This window comes from Phocoena phocoena, chromosome 17 (genome assembly GCF_963924675.1).
Source record: "Phocoena phocoena chromosome 17, mPhoPho1.1, whole genome shotgun sequence".
Classification (NCBI taxonomy): Eukaryota; Metazoa; Chordata; class Mammalia; order Artiodactyla; family Phocoenidae; genus Phocoena; species Phocoena phocoena.
Genome location: NC_089235.1, coordinates 44,524,329 through 44,544,736, shown reverse-complemented (window position 1 = coordinate 44,544,736; position 20,408 = coordinate 44,524,329). Strand labels below are relative to the sequence as shown.

Here is a 20,408-nt window from a genome sequence, read left to right as displayed (position 1 = left end):
TTAATTATGAGAGAGAATATATTCTTTCATGTGACTTGGCTCTACAAAATAAATTTTAAAAGAAGGTTCTTTTTTATCAGTAGAAGTCAAATGCTGATAATTCAGAAAAAGAAATGTGTACTAAAATCTAATCATATTTGTGAATTTCAACTATGACTCTATTTGAGCTATATTGTCTATCTTATCCTACTAAATATAACTTCTTTGAAAAGTCTGAAATCAGAAAGATCAATTTCCCAAAGCAACATCAAGAACAGCCCCCAGTATTTATTCAGTACGAGTGTAATAGCTCAAAATGGAGATGACAAACATATAACTACATGAAATTGCCTGTCTTGTTCTTTTAAGTCATGAAGCTCTATTAGGTCACTAGTTTATATATAACAATTAACCAGGACTCAACAAATTTTATGAATAAGAAAATCTGAACCAGTATCTTGTATCTCTGTCTCTCATGTAGTTTGTTCCAAAAGTGTCAGTGTGATTTTAAACTTTAATAACTTCAGAAGAATAAATGCTACAGGATAATTTTTAAAAATCATTTTAAAGTTTAATTATTTACATTTCTTATATATTTCTTTTGCTTAGTGAATTGAAATGTAAGTTTTTAACGTTAACTTTTTGTGGGCTGGTTCCTGAATGACTCTTTCCTAAAACACTGGATTGATAAAGGAGGGCTTCTTATTTGGACACTTTGATCACTTGATCTATCTTTCCTGTGTGGTTAGGTCAAACTGTTACGTGTGCATGAAAACTTCATTCTTTGAGTGATCGTAAACCTAGGAGTACAAATGCAATCTCTCAGTCACTGAACAGCAGCAGATAAAAGTTTTTGGAAAGTGCAAGAATCTACTAGAGCTATATATATAGCACAATACAGGTGTTATGTTAACTTTGTGTAAGAAATAAGTTGATATTTAAAGCATTTAAATAATTTACCTTTTAAATGGTTTCTGTATGTTTGTTTGCATACAGTGCAACCTCTGTTCATGGTGCCCTCCACTAGGCCACAAGTCCCCCACTCCCACCCCCTGAGAGCTTGAGTGTTGGGCCACATTCCTTGCAAAACACAGCCTATGTTTACACAGAGAGACTGGGGCAGTCCTGTTTGGGCAAGTCAGGTCAAGAGCCCAAAAAGCAGAGCTAAAATGAGGCTATATTGTAATATTAGGTATTCCTTTCAAAGTACCAGGCCCACCAAGAGATATGCAGCACGCACCAGAATGAGAAACACCACAAATGCAACAGCACCCTTTATTGCTGTGTAAAGTCCATCAGCATGTGTGAATCCTTCAATTAAAATCATGAAGTCACTGTTACATCTGATAATTCAACAAATTTGTATTACTTTTATTCCCCAGTGTCTCTAGACTTTTACATCCTTGAACTAGTCAGGTACTTTTTGGGGTAGAAAATTATTGTAAATAATTTGTAGTTTCAAAATGATAGGAAAATTATTTTCACAATTATTTTTACAAATGGGAAAATTATGCAAACAAATTTGGCATTTATAAACATAAAAAAATAAAAATTGAGCATTTTCTGGTCTTCTTTCATACTTTTAAAAACTGATGAAAAACACTAACCTCATTATTAAGATGAAAACATTAAAGGACTACAAAAGTTTTATTCAACAGAAACAGTGGGAGCTATATAAAATGATGTTTTACAAGAATTGGAAATAGGACTGGATAAAGAACCAGGCATAGATGGCTCATGTGGATTTTATTCCAATTATTATCAGATTCTTGTTTTAAAGGGTTTAGAATTTTTTTCATAATCCTCAATGAACTTTAATAAATGGATTACTTTCAATGTTTAGATTTTAAGAATGTGTAGTAATAGAGAATCTCCCAGCTGAGTCATCTATTTCTCTGCCAAATCTAATTTCTCACCATCCCCAGAACACATTCTATATCTTTAAGTTACCAAGTAAACCCATGCCTGTCAATTACTAGACCTCTAATTACCCTTCAAAACTTTCTGAACAGCTACCAGGAAACAGAATGATGGAATGATTATTGAGTTAAAAGGAGAATTAGACAAATACAAATAAATTACACTTATTTTATGCTCCCATCACCCTAAGAGATGACTTAATAGTGAAAGGAAAAGAATCATATTGTAATAATGAAAATCAGAGAGGGAATTCAAGCCCCAGAGGTGATTCCCCTAAGTTTATGTTAATGCACACCTTGTGGGGGGACCAAACATCAACTGGAAAAGTTTCCTGAAAACTGTTCCAGCCTATTTTCTCATTTAAAATGTTCCAACTTTACTTGACCCATTAGTCATCATATTATTTACATTTATGAAGATTTTTGAAATCTATTACCAAAAACCCAATGGATTCAATATGGCTTGTTTATACCCAAATCATAACATTTGTGAAAGAAAAATTTCTTTGTTTAAGTGCTTCTTCCTTTGGAATTTTATTTGTAAAAGACAATTTTTCTTTTTTTAAGACAAGCAAGCCTTGCTAGGAAAACAATCAGTGGCCATGGTGCCTTTGTACAGACCACAGGAATGACGGTTTTCCCCCCCACCACTGTAGAAGCGTAAATGCAAATCAAAGACCAAATTTATAATCAAACTTGACTTTATGAGTTACAGTAACTCTAATAAAAATATTTTTATTATTAGGTCATAGTACATTTTTTTCCTCTTATTCAGCAATTTAAATTCAGATTTTTGTTACAGTGTCAAAGTAAAGGTATTCATGATAATGGACAGTGGAGACTGAGTATTCACAGGTGTGAGAGTTAGAAAACTTGGAAAGCTGCCCTTGACCATGAGATCAACAGGTTTTCGTTGAAGGTGTGAAGTATAAAGACCTCAGTGGCAGCAGACATAACTGTGTCAATTAACAATGGTATACCAAATGGAACTGGCTGTAGGCTGTCCCATGTACTGCTAAGGAGGCTCAGAGACATGGACTGACACATGCCCTTGACTTGGTCAGCCAGCCAGCAGTTCATGGTGCTTAATACTTGGAAATGGGCGTAATTACTCATGTACATATACTTAAAATCAAGCACTGACTTTTTTTGACTACACTCCTCCTACCAAAATAAAACACAATGTAAGAGTTCTGATTATAGGGTAATTGAATTGGTTTTTCTAAAATGAATGTATTGAACTGAACCTCATCTAAATGAGCTTCTTCCCTCTAAGCAGTTATCATAGAAGACTAAGTATATTCCATTGCTCCAAATTGTGGCAGCGTTTTTGGTGCCCATTTCCTTTTTTTTCTTCCTATTCTCAATGATGGCATATACTCATCCTTGGAGACAGCATATCTGATTTTTGGGAATAGCCAAATGTTTTGAGACAAGGGAGCAAGGATTTCAGACTAAGGGAAGATTAAAAGCATAGAGAAGCCAATTTATAGAGACCACCACTGGCAATGAGGAGACAATTTGAGCATCACTAAAAATAATGAATTCAGAACAATAGCAAAAAAAAACTAAATGGCCACCACTGGAATACTGAGAAAAGTAACTCATTTTCCCCCGGTTTTTATTGAGGTATGATTGACAAATAAAATTGTAAGATATTTAAAGTGTACATGTGATAATTTTGATATGCATATACATTATGAAAAAATTCCTCCCATCTAGAAAACTAACTCATTTTTTTTAAATGGGTAAATAAAGGGAAAGGATTTATCCTACCTTTCCTAGCTGAACAATACTACTAAGTAATCAAATATTTAGATAAGGAAATGTTTCTCTTTATAGAAAATATTCCAGCTACTATGTGAAAAAAGAATGCTAGAATTAAAATATTACTGTTTTGCAAACTCCAATGAATTTAGGCATTAAGCAGATCAATGGCTATTAACATCACAAAAAGAAACCTTCAGGACACTATATGCCCTCCTGATGGAACAATATAAAACCTTTTACAAAACAGTCCTTGCTAAAAAAAATAAATAAATAAAATAAGCAAACTTGAATCAGATAAAGCCAACTACTAGTTTATATGAAGGAAATATAGAGAACAAGGGCAGACAATATCCAAATTGTGGTAAACTCTGCATGATAAATGATCTGGTTTCTTAAATATATATGAATCATGCTCCCTGACTTCAGACTATACTACAAAACTACAGTAATCACAAAAACAGACACATAGATCAATGGAACAGGATAGAAAGCCCAGAAATAAACCCATGCACTTATGGTCAATCTATAACACAGGAGGCAAGAATATATAATGGAGAAAAGACAGTCTGTTTAATAAGTGGTACTGGGAAAAGTGGACAGCTATGTAGAAGAATGAAATTAGAACATTCTCTAACACCATATACAAAAACTCAAAATGAATTACAAATCTAAATGTAAGACTGGATACTATAAAACTCTTAGAGGAAAACATAGGAAGAACACTCTTTTACGTAAATCACAGCAATGTTTTCTGGATCCATCTCCCAGAGTAATGGAAACAAAAGCAAAAATAAACAAATGGGACCTAATTAAACGTAAAAGCTTTTGCACAGCAAGGAAACCATAAACAAAATGAAAAAAACAACCCATGGAATGGGAGAAAATATTTGCAGACAATGTGACCAATAAGGGCTTAACTTCCAAAATATACAAACAGCTCATACAGCTCAGTATCAAAAAAAACAACAACAAACAAACCCAATCAAAAAATAGGCAGAAGACCTAAATAGACATTTCTCCAAAGAAGGCATACAGGTGGCTGACAAGCACATGAAAAGATGCTCAATATTGCTAATTATCAGAGAAATGCAAATCAAAACTACAACGAGGTACCACCTCACACCACTCAGGATAGCCATCATCAAAAGTCTACAAATAATAAATGCTGGAGAGGGTGTGAAGAAAAGGTGACCCTCCTACATTGCTGGTGGGAATGTAAATTGGTGCAGCTACTATGGAGAACAGGATGGAGGTTCCTAAAAACCTAAAAATAGTTACCATATGATCCAGCAATCCCACTCCTGAGCATATATACAGAAAAGATGAAAACTCTAATTCAAAAAGATACATGCATCCCAATGTTCACAGCAGCACTATTTACAATAGCCAAGACATGGAGGCAACCTAAATGTCCATGGACAGATAAATGGATAAAGAAGATGTGGTATATAAATATATACTACATACACAATGGAATATTACTCAGCCATAAAAATCAGTGAAACAATGCCATTTGCAGAAACATGGATGGAGCTAGAGATGATCATATTAAGTGAAGTAAGTCAGACAAAGACAAATATCATATGATATTACTTATATGTGGAATCTAAAAAGAATTATAGAAATGAACTTATTTACAAAACAGAAATAGACTCAGACCTAGAAAACAAACTTATGGTTATCAAAGGGGAAAGTAGTGGGGGGATAAATTGGGAATTTGGATTAACTGATACACACTACTATAGATAAAATAGATAAACAATGAGGACCTACTGTATAGCACAGGGAACTATTGATATATTCAGTATCTTGTAATAACCTATAATGGAAAAAAATCTGAAAAAAGAATATATTAAAAAAAAATATATATAACTGAATCACTTTGCTGTATATCTGAAACACTGAATATCAACTATACCTCAATAAAATAAATAAATAAATAAATTGCAAGAGATGAAAAAGAGAGGAGGAAACCTAGTGATTAAAAGAAATTTGAAAGACATAACCAATAGCCATGCATAGACCTTATCTGGCTCCAGGTTTAAAAAAAAAAAAAACAAAAAACCCCAAAAACCATACATGCACACAAACACCCACATGCACTACGATATTCATGAGATAATTAGAAATTTGATGATATTGAAGAATTATTCTCTTTAGGTTTGATAAGCATTGCAGTTATGTTTTTAAAAGTTCTTATCTTTATAGATACAAACAGAAATATTACAGGTGATATATTACAGGTGATATGGGATTTGCTTCAAAATAACACAGAAGGTGAGGAAGTAGATAGGGGTATATAAGAAACAATATATTGGCCGTAAGTTGACAATTGTTTAAGCAGGAGGTTCTATATACTATTCAGTTTACTTTCATATATATTTAAAATTTTCCATAATAAAAAGTTTTAAAAAGGCATAGAGATGAGAATGACTATAGCATATGAAGAAATCATATTGGAGGATGATTTCAAACCATTGAAATCATCTCTCTTCTCTCTCTCTTCTCTTCAACTTCAACAGATGACTTTGCTTCTAGCTTCAAGGAGAAAGTTAAAGCCATTAAACTTCCTCCAATTTCCTGCTACCAAACTGAAAAACTACCTGCATATGCCATTTTCCTTTCCTTCCTTAATTTGTTAGGTAACACCAGTTCTTTCATATGTATATTGGATTCTTCTCCTTCATTCTTTCTAAGGAACACACCTTTATCTTTTTTCTTTTTAGTTTATCCAATTCTTCTCTCAACTGGATTCTTCTGGCTGATATTTAAACATGAGAAAATTCAAGTCTCTTTCATCATAAAAATAAAACCCAAAACCATGATACAAAATGCCCCTTCATTTATAAAAACTATAAATGGAGTATAACCTTTAAAAATTGTGAATCACCATATTGTACACCTGTAACTTATATAATGTTGTACATCAACTATACTTCAATTTTTGGGGGATAAATTTATTTATTTATTTTTGGCTGTGTTGGGTCTTCGTTGCTGCACGTGGGCTTTCTCTAGTTGCGGCGAGCGGGGGCTACTCTTTGCTGCGGTGCACGGGCTTCTCATTGCGGTGGCTTCTCTTTTTGTGGAGCACGGGCTCTAGGCGCATGGGCTTCAGCAGTTGCGGTGCATGGGCTCAGTAGTTGTGGCTTGCAGGCTCTAGAGAACAGGCTCAGTAGTTGGTGGCACACAGGCTTAGTTGCTCTGCGGGATGTGGGATATTCCTGGACCAGGGCTCGAATCCGTGTCCTCTGCATTGGCAGGTGGATTCTTAACTACTGCACCACCAGGGAAGTCTCCTTTGGACAATTTTTTAAAAAGGAAAAACCCAAACGAAACAAAATGCCCCTTCATATTCTATCCTTATTATTCTTCTTCACAACCAAACTTCTTGGAAGAGTTATACTCTCTGCTTCCACTCCTCAATGCATTCTAGACTAGGGTCCATCCAAGTTAATCCAATGGGGTGAAGGGATAATATTTGTAGTCACATGTCTATAAATCCATTAGCTATTTTCAATTTCTCATCTTTCTGTATCTTGTATCACTACTTGACATCTTTTCCCTTGGCTTCTTTGATATAACACTCTCCAAATTTTCCTCTTAGCCCTCAGTTTCCTTTCAAGTCTCCTCCTTTTCCTCTTAGACAGTTGAATACTGACTGGACTTCTTCAATATGAAGTCTTAGGCTCTTTTCTCTACTTCCTCTCTACTTTTTCTCTGAGTATTTTCAACCAGGCCTGTGGCTTGAATTAGCACCTATATCCCCCAAACTCCAAAACATCCAATCCTTTATCACTAGTCTTAGTCTTTCTTGTGAGCTCCAGATATGTAAGTACAATTACCACAAACTCAGCATACCCAAGGCAAAACTCATGATCTCCCCTACTCTCATACACATAACAAACAAACAAAATATAGCTCTTTTCAAGCATTTTCTATATCAGTAAATAGGATTACCACCAGCTTGGGATACCATACCAAAATACCACAAACTGCGAGACTTAAACAACAGAAATTTATTTTCTCACAGTTTAGAGCTGAAATTCTGAGATCGGGGAATGAGCTGAGGTTGGTTTCTGCTGAAGACTGTCTTCCTGTATTGCATGGCTGCTTTATCACTGTGTCCTCACATGGAAGAGAGAGAGAAAGAGAGAAAGACAGCAAGCTCTCTGGTGCACTAATCCCACCATGAGGGTCCAATCCTCATGACCTCATCTAAATGTAATTATCTCCCAAAGGCCCCATCACAGTGGGGACTAGAGCTTCAACATATGAATTTTGTGGGGACACAATTCAGTCCACAGCACCATATTCATTCAGTTAGATCAGCCAGGAACCCATAAGTCATGCTTAATTTCTCTTACCCTCCATCCCCTCTATTCCATTACCAGTCTATGGATTTTCGCTCCCTAATATCTACCAAATCTTTCACTTTTCTCCATGTCTATTACCATTCCTTGATCCAACTTACCATTATCTCTCACTAGTACTACTGCAATATTCTCCTAATTGGTTGCCTGCCCCTACTCTAGCTCTTCTTATCTATTCTCCATTGTGCAACTAGAATCATCTTTTCAAAATGCAAATATAACCACATCAATAAACACACATACCTCTTCTCTCCCCCATCACATACATGTCCAGCTTAAAGTTCTTCAATGGTTTCCCAGTGCTCTAAAGATAAAACCTCCCAAATCCTTTATTATGGCCAACAAGGCCTGGCCCCTGTCTCTCTCTACAGCCTCATTTCCTCCTACTGTTCCCTCCCTCTACCCTTTCTTCATTTCCTTCAGTGTGCCATGATTCCCTTCCCCACAGGGTCTTCGGCATACATTCTATCAGAAAGATGCCCTCCCCTCCATGTCTTTGGTTAACTCCTTTTCATTCAAATGTCTGAACTCAGCTCAGAGAAGCTTCCCTAAATCTCCACTCTTTTATAAATCCATAGAAGTTCATGACACTTATATTAGGTTGTAATTATATATTATTCAGTGTGACTACTTGGTAATCAAAGCCTGTCTTTTCTACTACATGGTGTGCATTTCTTGAGAGAAGTGATTGTGTATCTTTTGCTTACCACTGTATTTCCAATATTTAGAACAATACTTGAAATATCATAATTGCTCATAAATGCTTGTTGTGAAAAATAAATGAAGAGTTCCACTGGGGATTACAGCCATCATTTTAGAATTTGGAGGAATCTTAGGAAAACTCTCTTATGTTACAGAAGAAAATACTGAGGTTCAAAGAAGCAAAACAATCTCAGAATTACCTTCTTAGTGACAGTAAACCTGGATTGTTGAGATGACACCAGATTACAGAGTCTTGAGCTCTGAGAAGAGTTATGATTTGATTAACTGAGGGAGGTGGGTGGTCAAGATTCATATGAGTTTGCAGAGCAGGCTAATCTAGCAAGAGCAGAGGGGAGAAAATTATTGAGTAAAAGGAGAATCTGAAATTAGGGCTGCCAGCAAACAGACTGAAGAAGTAGTGAGGGCCCAGACCCACTAGGGAGATAGCAGGCATAATGGAGGACCATTTCAAAGGAAAAACTAAAAAGACTTGGAATAAAAAAAAAAGATGAATTGAAGGTGACAGTAAAATTGTGAGAAGACACGAGTGGAAGAATGTTGCTATCACTAGCAAATGTAAAGAAATTTGAAAACCATACTGAGAGAAGGAGTGAAAAAGAAGAGGAAAGAAAAATGGTTTGACTTAATGTGAACATGCTAAATTTTAAATAACTAAACACATTTCATAGGCAGATGAAGAAATAGTCCTGGTGTTGCATAATAAATCAAAACTAGAACTAGGCATTTGGAAATTGTAGGCATAAAAGAGATAGCTGACATCATTGTCTATACAAAGAATAGAAGGCTCAAGACAAAATTCAACATCCATTCATGATGAAAAAATCTCATCAAAGTGGGTACAGAGGGAACACATCTCAACATAATAAATGCCATTTATGACAAACCCACAGCCAACATAATACTCAATGGTGGAAAATTGAAAGACTTCTTGCTAAATTCTGGAACAAAACAAGGATACCCACTCTCACTGCTTCTATTTAACATAGTATTGGAAGTCCTAGCCACAGCAATACGAAAAGAAAAAAAAAAAATAAGAGGTATCCAAATTGGAAGGGAGGAGGTAAAACTGTCACTATTTGCAGATGACATGGTGCTCTATACAGAGAACCTTAAAGTCTCCACCCAAAAACTATTATAACTAATAAATGAATTCAGCAAGGTTGCAGAATACAAGATTAATATACAAAAATCTGTTCCATTTCTATACACTAGTAATGAAGTATCAGAAAGAGAAAGTTAAAAAAAAAAAAACTATCTAAAACTGCATCCAAAAACACCCACAAAACTCTAGGAATAAGCATAACCAAGGAGGTGAAAGACATATACGCTGAAAACTATAAAACACTGATTAAGGAAACTGAAGATGATTCAGCGAAATGGAAAGATATCCCATGCTCTTGGATTGGAAGAATTAATATTGTTAAAATGGCCATACTACCCAAAGGAATCTACAGACTTACTGCAATCCCTATCAAATCACCCATGACATTTTTTCACAGAACTAGAATAAATAATCCTAAAATTTACATGGAACCACAAAAGACCCAGAATTGCCAAAACAATTCTGAGAAAAAAGAACAGAGCTGGAGGTATAACCCTTCTAGACTTTAGACTATACTACAAATCTACAGTAATCAAAACAGCATCGTATTGGCACAAAAACAGACACATAGATCAATGGAATGGAATAGAGAGCCCAGAAATAAACCCATAAATCTACAGTCAATTAATTTATGACAAAGGAGGCAAGAACATACAATGGAGAAAAGACAGTTTCTTCAACAAGAGGTGCTGGGAAAGGTGGACAGCTTCATGTAAAACAATGAAATTAGAACATTCCCTCACACCACATACAAAAATAAACACAAAATGGTTTAAAGACCTGAATGTAAGACATGACACCATAAAACTCCTAGAAAAGAACATAGGTGAAACATTTTCTGACATAAATCGTAGCAATAATTTCTTAGATCAGTCTCCCAAGGCAAAAGAAATAAAAGCAAAAATAAACAAATGGGATCTAATCAAACTTAAAAGCTTTTTCACAGCAAAGGAACCATCAACAAAATGAAAAGACAACCTACGGAATGGAAGAAAATATTTGCAAATGAGGCAACTGACAAGGGGTTAATATCTAAAATATACAAATAACTCATACAACTCAATATCAAGTTGTTGTACTCAACAACTCATACAACCCAATCAAAAAATGGGCAAAAGACCTGAATAGGTATTTTTCCAAAGAAGACATACAGATGGCTAACAGGCACATGAAAAGATACTCAACATCACTAATTATTAGATGAATGCAAATCAAAATCACAACGAGGTATCACATCACACTGGTCAGACTGGTTATCATCAAAAAGGCTATATATGACAAATGCTGGAGAGGATGTGGAGAAAAGGGAACCCTCATACATGGCTAATGGGAATGTAAATTGGTGCAGCCACTATGGAAAACGGTATGGAAGTTCCTCAAAAAACTAAAAATAGAACTATCATATGACCCAGCAATTTTACTCTTGGGTATATATCCAGAAAAAATGAAAACTCTAATTCAAAAAGATACATGCACCTCAATGTTCATAGCAGCACCATTTACAGTAGCCAAGACATGGAAACAACCCAAGTGCTCATCAACAGACTATTGGCTTAAGATGATGTGGTGCATATATATATAATGGAATACTATTCAGCTATAAAAAAGAATGAAATATTGCCATTTGCAGCAACGTGGATAGACCTAGACAATATTATGCTTAGTGAAATAAGTCAGACAGAGAAAGACAAAAACTGAATGATATCACTTACATGTGGAATCTAAAAAAATAATACAAATGAATGTATATACAAAACAGAAACAGACTCACAGACATAGAAAACAAACTTCTAGTTACCAAAGGGGAGAGAGAGAGGGAAAGGGACAAATTAGGAATATGGGACTAACAGGTACAAACTACTACACATAAAATAGATAATCAACAAGGATTTAGTGTATAGCACAGGGAAATATACCCAATATCTTGTAATAACCTAAAATGGAATACAATCTGCAAAAAAACAGAATCACTAAGCTGTTCACCTGAAATTAACACAATATTGTAAATCAACTCTACTTCAATTTTTTAAAATTAAATAATAAAATAAAATTATTGGTCCACTCTCTATTTGACATCCTGACTTCAAGTTTACTGTTTTATTTTGATAAATCATGGGGAAAATAAACTATGATAATGCAATGCTGACACTGCAAATTGGAACCCATAAACCTCAGGAAATGCAAAAGTCAAGGTTCTTACAGTTTTATTAACTAGTTTACATTTCTTAAGTGTAGAAGATAGCCTGCTAGTATGGCTGTAAAACTGAATTAAGATAGAGATAGGACTCCAGTCATTAGGGTATGGACCTTGGCTCTATTTCTGGAAAGAGAAAAGAGGCAAAGGGTTCAGGGTTACATTAAAAGGAATAAATTAATTAAAATTAGCTTTTAAGATGCTTCCTTTCACCTCGAATCTTCTTGTATTTAAAAATCATATTACTTATTCTTCATTTTCTACTCCAGAAAAAGGGGGCTATTTGTGTCTTTTTCAGGTATCTTAATTCCCCTGAATCAGTCATCTTCTACATATGTCTGGACGACATATGTCATGAGTAATGAATTCAGTAATAACAGAACATAAAAGCAGATTTCATCAAGAAAAGTAAAAATGTTTCAAAAATACACAAAATTTGGGGTAAACTTAAAATTTCTACTTTATATTCATATAAACAAACCTATTTGAATAGTGTGCTACTGTATCTGAGAAGTTTTTAAAGTAATATTTCACATTATTTAAGTATATATTTTCATTCAAATCAAAGAGGCTTGTGGAAATGGAATATTCTAGGATGTTTAGGATTTTTTTAAAGAAAAAATTACAATCATTGCAACCTATAAAACACTTAGTTAATTCACAAAATATAAGAAGAAAACTATACTCAAAATGGGTTATAATCAGTTAAAAGTCAAATAAAATTTTCAAACAAAAATTAAATGAAACCAATCCAAAGCTAGAATGAAATCAGAAAAACTGAAAACTACATAGGTAAATTACTGAACAGGTTAAACAAGAAGAGACTAAATAAATGATTTTATTAAGAGAAAAACTATCAGTGGATAGGTGTTTCAACTAGAGACACCAGGTATACTAAAATAAAAGAAATAGGAAATTACAGTCATAACTTTGTGTTTGATATAATTAAAATTATACGAAGATTGTGGTATGCTAATTAATTTACAACAAAACATAAATGATGTGGAAATGTTCTCCTAATTTGGCATATTTTTTCTTTGTTGTCCTTTAAATGTCATTTCATGGCTACAGTGACAGTGTTCAAAAATATGTCTGCAAAGAAACAATGAAAAAAATACCAGGGAGCTCAAATATTTTTGTAAATGACCCTGAGTTAATTAGAAAAATCTGCACCCTTCCCAGTTCTTCTTCTCATGTGTCAGCTCTCATTAAATTAAAAAAAAAAAAATTCATTTCAAAGTTAAGAAATCCTATAGTTAACAAAACTGGGATCAAGTGGGCACATTCCTAAGTTTCTGTATGATGTCATACTAAGCAGTTCACAGCTGAATTTGAATTTGCAAGAAGTATGAATTAGTTTTCAATAGAAGACATATCTGATCTAATGGTAATTTTTTTCTCTATCGGCTAACTGTGCTGGGAACAGGTGGCCCTGCTTTCAATTATGGCGGGCTAGCATGCCAGTGTGAGGCCTGGATTAGTTCACCTTCTCACGGGGAATTTTCCTCGGTTGGGAATGGATTTATTATGGCTTCACACATGGAATAGAGCTCATGTCAGCTGAGGGCAGTGACACATCATATGATTCAAATTAACCTGCTGTGGACTGTTCCGCGGGCTTAGATTGTGTATTAAAATGACGACATTTAAAAAACAGCTTGAAAGAAACCAGGATTGCTGCACTGCAATGGTTCCAATTTGTTCCAACTAATCTATCACCTGCTGGAGATATTGTTCTGCTGGGTTTCTGGTAGCTGCTGTTTTCCAGGTTTCTCCAAGCCACTGACCTTGCTAATGGGTAGTACAGTTGTTGCCTCTGAAGGAAGGAGGTCAGAGTTGGGAGAGCTTTGAAGGGGTTTTTGATGTAGAAGTTGGGACCTACCATTTGCTCTAAGGTACTATTAAGTGAACAGAGGAAATCAGGGAATACTCAAGAACACTGAAGTATTTTTTCCAAAAACAGATGCTAAAGAGCAGCATATGCACCACCTTGTTTAGATAAAATAATCCCTGGAAAAAACATCCGACAGGATGAATTCAAAAGCTGTTAAGTTTGCACCTTTATGAAGAAAATTTAAGGTTGGGTAGTTATAATCAGTATTTCCTCTACTCTTCAGTGTCATAACTTCTTTGTTACTGAAACCTTAATTCAAGAGCAAGAAAAGAAGAAACAAAAATATACTATTTTAGAGATGTAGCATTGTAGCATAAAGCATTCTTTGGGAATGATACTTAAATGAGATGTGCATATAGATTAAACTAAACAATAAAACAAACAATCTTTTGGTATCAAAAGATGCTTAACGATAATACTGCATAAAACTTAGAAGCATTATTTTCAATATTAAAAAAAGGCTTTTTTATTTTTTAAGGGAAGAGGATAGTATTGGGGAATATTATAAAGCTGAAGTTTGTTCCCCCAGTCTTAGCATAAATAATATTGCTCTTAATATACTATTATGTAAAATCTGGAAAAATATATTTTTCTTGAGTTGCCAAAAATCTATAAAATAATACATTCCTACAGCAAGGAATGCTTTATTGTGTCCTGTTATTCTTATTGATCTCTCAATTAATATAGTGTAGCTGTATAGTGAGAGAATACAATTATGTAATAACATCTACTTACATACTTTATATAACAAATTGTTTAAGGAATTTTTTGTCTAAGGTAGTAAATTCTGGAGTAGTTCAAGGCTGTTAGGTTAATGTTCTAGTGGAATCCCACAGAACTGACATATCATTCAAAGTAATCTTCCCTCAAATAATTTATGAAAGAAAAGGGCTCTTCGTTAAAATGTTTTAAGACTTTGAAGAACTTAAACCATTTATTGGACATTGTATTTGATTTTTCATAATAAAAGTACCATTTAAAAAACCATTAATCATTGTTTGTATCATCCCCCTCTCCTGTGCCCCAAAATATCTGCATTTTGAGTCTCAGTAATTGTTATTGATGGTATTAAGAAAGTCATATATATATATATATATATATATATAATTAATATATGAGTCAAATAAAATCTTGGTACAAAATGTGTTATCCCCAGACCAACAGTACCCATTTCACCTGGGAGCTTGTTAGAAATGTAGAATTTCATCTCTATTAAGTCACATTTGCATTTAACCAGCTCCCCAGAGATGCTCAAATGCACACTCCAGTTTGAGAAGCATGGCTGTAAAATAACTATTTCAATTCATTAATTTAAAAGTTTGAATCTCCAGATATATTATCACTATTATTGAATGGGCATAAAATTAGAAATGGCATATATGTAGTTTCCAGTTTTAAGAAGTATAAGAAATACAAAAGTACAACTATTGTAAAAATCGCACTTCTGCTACATAGTCACATTGAATGACAGAATGATAAACATATAATTTTTCATTTGTTCATTGACATTTCTCTTAAAGTTCAATTTATTTGGTAGCCATGAAAATATGGTACACAATTTATCACTGACTTGAAGATCCCATCCCTTTTACAAACAAATCAATCAAATGTAAACTAGAAGGGAACTTTTTAGCCAAAAGGTGAAAGACTGTGCCTGAAAGCAAAAGAAATCTGACACTAAAAGAGAGAAAAAAGAAGTAGACGCAAGTTTCCCTGTCACTTCTCCATGAACTACCCTTATGTTCTTACCCTATTTCGTTCATTCCAGCATGTTCAGTCTTTTGCCCTGCAACTGATGCGGTAAGAAAGCACTGTATCATAGCTTAAATAGCAGATATTTTTTTCTTTTTCCTTAGTGGCATGCAAAATGTTTTTTCCTACAATTGATGGTTGCTTGAATTCAGTGAAATATGGTACTTCACACTCACTAACCAAGTATGAGGACTCACACTCCTTTCAATCATCCAGCTCACCCCAAAGGATTCTTCCAACTTTAATGACTCCCTTAGCCTTATCATCAGCTTCTTTACTTCCTTTGAGTCTTTAAAACCACAGCTAGATACTAATGATTAGAACTAGTTCTTCATATTCCTCCTATACCTTTTAAATTCCAGCACTGGAAAAACATGCTTAAGAAGAACTGAGCCAGAGTGAAAGGGCCAACTGAGGTGGTTTCAGGCTCTTAAAATCTTGAGTCTTTGGCTTCCAGTCAATTATTTTTTAATTGATAACTACTTTTTGTCAGACTAAAGGTAATTTTTAATGTATATTAATATTTGCCTTTTGATCTCTAGAATGGGCAGCCTGAGAAGAGTACACGTCTGGAAGACAAATGAATTACTCATTTCTGGCAAGGAATGTCAAGATTGTTAACAGACCCTATGTACACGTTAATAGACTCATACGAAGAAAGGTTTGAATTACGACTTTCTTACCTGGTCCATTAAGAAAATCTTTAATTTGTAGCATTACAAGTGAAGGTGGAATACCACTTTTGCTGTCTATTTCTCCAGGTACTGTCTGCAACCAAACTGTGCAGTAATCAAGGGCTTCAGGCAAAGTCTTACCAGGATCTGAAGAGGCAAAATTAAAATTAAAGATGTCAATTACAACACAAACATCAATTTTGGTGTAAGAGTTCGAGCTGATAAGCAAGAGGAAAAAAATGGTTAAAATATTGTATGTAACCTTCATTAATGCATTTGTTTGTATACATACAGTGCACAAATACTTGTATGAAGAAAGAGATGCTCTCTCTCTACAGGTAGAATGACAAAACCATGTTTTCCAGAACCAGGCCAAAGAGGAAAAGATATTTCAAATCTTAACTCATATCATCTTTGAGTGAAGGTAAAGTTTCTGTACTCTGAGCTGCTGACTGTTAACAGTTGAATAGATTTTTTTTTTTTCTTAATGGGATGTTGGAAACAAGCTGAAGAAAAAAAGGGCAACCTTTTCAGCTTAAAAAGAGGCATATACATGTTCAAAGATGCAGTGGATTAGTACTACTTAGGGGTTATTTGATCTGTTTCAGAGTTTTACTGACATTACAATCACTTTTACTGCTAGGCTTTTGAAGTTAACTTCAGTAGCTTTCCCATAACCTTCTTAAATGATAAAATTGGTCAATCTTTTAATAGTTCCAATTATGACTAAAAGTTGACTTTTTTCAGTTTTGACTTTTTCTATTAAATACTGTGTATTTTAACTTTTTTTTAAGGTTAATATTGTATATATTTTGTAAGGTTTCATTCAGCTATTGGTGATGGCAAATGGAATTAGCTTTTTAATGCTTGGCAATCCACAGTTTTTATTGAAATAGCTCTTTAAATAAAAACAACTGCTGTGTCTTGGCATACAATACAGTAAGCTTTTAAAAATCTTCTAAATATTCACAGTTTTTCTTTAGTTTCAGGATTGTTTTACTCTCTGGGTTTTAATGGCCTCTGAATGTCAATTTTATAGGGATGTTCTTGCCATAGAGTCCATCTATTCCATTTTCAGTTGATTTGAAATGTGTTATTAAAGTGTTATTTATTTTAGTTTTTATTGATTGGATTGCTTTCAAGAATAGCATTTACATACTGTGTATTATATTCAACATATGGTTACATAGTATTACTGTCATATGTGAACCGGGCATATAAATTCTGCCTTGGAATTTGTATTTCTTGACCTTATCATGTGATCCTTATGAAATTTGGCACATATGAACCTTTATGTGATTTCAAAGAAAATACTGAAAGCAATTGATCGTGACGTTAGATCTATGTGGTAAAGATCAAACACTAAGGTAGTGCATTCTTCTCTTTTTATATGATCAGTGAATTTAAAGCAGTGAGAATATGTATAGTAGATCCATAGTAACACCATACTATTCTGTCTTTCAAATATAATGGTCAAGTCTGGTGAAAGGATGGCAAAAAGTCTGTTGCTGGTAGGATCTATAATCAGTTTGTAGGTACTATGTAACCTGCCAGGACCTGAGGGTCTATTTCTAGGTTTCAGCTATGTAGCCATCATCAAGAAAAAGCCATTATTATCAAATAAATAATACTGTGCCAGACCTATATGAGGAGACATAATTCTTCATTTTGAAGATGATACAATCTAGAGAGAGAACAATGATCTAATGGAGAAAACAGATATAAGTGATGTAGCTAAATAAATAATGAACAGACATGAATTAAATTGATATAGAAATATTAATATGATGTGTAAAAAAACTGGCAAGTAAAAGGATGATAAGTAAAACAATTTATGAAAATCAAGTATTCAAACTTGTATGGCAGAAAAGGATATTATGAATATATAAAGAGTTCGTATAATCAATATAGATACTAATAGAAAAATGGGTTGAGGATAGAATAAGCACCTACTTAATGAAGAAAATAAATAATGAGTAAAGAAAAACAAATGGCATAAAATAGTTTAAAATATAAACATTAAGAGATAGTACATCTTAGCAATAATCAAAGGAAAAAATCTTTAAAAATAAGTAGAATTTTCTACCTATCAGGCCAAGACTAAAAAAATTGATAAAGCCTATGTAACACACACACACACACAAATTCACTGTAGAACTGTTTATCATAGCAAAAAGCAGAAAACACCTTAGATGTCCATCAACAGATTAATGTTTGAATAAAAAATGATAATCCAGGGCTTCTCTAGTGGCGCAGTGGTTGGGAGTCCGCCTGCCGATGCAGGGGACACGGGTTCGTGCCCCGGTCCGGGAAGATCCCACATGTCGCGGAGCGGCTGGGCCTGTGAGCCATGGCCGCTGAGCCTGCGTGTCCGGAGCCTGTGCTCCACAACGGGAGAGGCTGCAACAGTGAGAGGCCCGCGTACCGCAAAAAAAAAAAAAAAAAAAAAGATAATCCATAGAATGTTTAAAAGAATCAAAAACATTTATATGTAATTGACATAGTAAGACAGCCATTTTATATTGTTAATAGTAAATACAGGTTGAGTATTTTTTTCATTTATTGACCATTTAGGATTCTTCTTCTAAAAGTAAGTATTCATTTTTCTATTGGGCTCTTTTTCTTACTAATTTGTAGGAGCTCCTTATATATTACAGGTGTTAATGATTTGTTTGCAATGTGTAGCAAATGTTTTCTCTTGGTATGTTAGTTGCCTTTTAACTATATCCTGATGCTTTTTACATGCACACTTTTTTCTTAATAGATGTGGTAAAAAATTATTAACATATCTTATGGATTTATCCCTAGGTTGATTATATATTTTCCTATAGTTTCTTGAAGCATTTTTAAAATTTTATTTTTACCTTTAGCTGTTTAATCCTTCTGGAGAACACTGTTTTATGAAAAATAGGAAAAAAACTGCTCAGTCTCACTGTTAATTAAGCATACCCAAATTAAAGCAAGAAATACATTTTTTTTCACTCAACAGATTAGCATAAATTTAAAAGATTGGTAATATCTTGTGTGTGGGAGGAGGAAAAATTGATCCTACCATGTATGGTGGATAAGAGTGTAAAGAGGGTTGAAACGAGTGTCTACCAAAATCCTAAATATCCATGCCCTTGTAATCAGAAAGGACACTGTAGGAATCTATCTTAAAGAAATAATTAAGAATACACAGAAAATGTCCAAAAGAGTTGACTATAGTATCATGTGAAATGTTAAAAATCTGGAACAAAATAAAACTAAATATCTATCTATAGAGAAATGGTAAAATAAATTATGACTACATTGTGAATACTTCATAGAATACTATGCTGCTGATAAAAAGAAGGGAGTGAATTTGATGTACTGATATAGAAAAGCTTTAAGCTGTCCTGTTAAGTGAATAAAACAAAGAAACAGATCACCAGCTTTAGTAAATTCAAAAGTAAAAGGCGTATCTGCATACATACATACATACATACACACATATCTATATATACTTTTTATTCTACTGGAAGACAATCATCTTCAGGATGATCCTAAGCACAAACTGATATATGGACCTATAATTTATTGAGAGCTGAAGAAAAATAGGACTACATACCAAACAGTTACAAAAATTAAAATAAGAAAAAAACACTTCAAAGGACATTTGATTCCTACCTTCATCAAGGTATAGACTGGGGGAGCAGCAAATTCTGATGATGTGAATGAGAGTTTTCCAAGTAGGGGAGATGGGTTTTACGCAGGTTGCAGTGTAAAGTTAAAGGGCCTTGCCATCTGGCACCCAGCACAGGAGTCTGCACTGGGGCAATTAAAGAGGAATGGGACTTAATAGAGTCAGAATAAACAATCTGGCAATAGTAGGAAGCAGAATAGGAATTACAAATTAAAGAAAATGTAAAAGTCTAGGAAAGGTATCCAAGGAAGTAAAAATTTCAATGACTATTTCCCAACAAAGTTTTACTAGTCTAATGATATTATTGGTTTAATATTATTACACCCCTGGTTTAAAAAGTACAGCTGCATTTAGAGGGCTGCTAGAA

General features: G+C 34.0%; 1 protein-coding gene across 2 annotated transcripts in view; it reads right to left on the bottom strand.

Moving 5' to 3' along the window:
- VPS13B (vacuolar protein sorting 13 homolog B) overlaps positions 1-20,408 on the bottom strand; it is an 818,081-nt gene that overhangs the window by 203,700 nt on the left and 593,973 nt on the right. For both annotated transcript variants that reach the window (XM_065895774.1, XM_065895773.1), the window contains exon 34: positions 16,387-16,524. In XM_065895774.1, the coding sequence (XP_065751846.1) occupies positions 16,387-16,524 (138 nt within the window). The remainder of the gene's footprint in view (positions 1-16,386; positions 16,525-20,408) is intronic.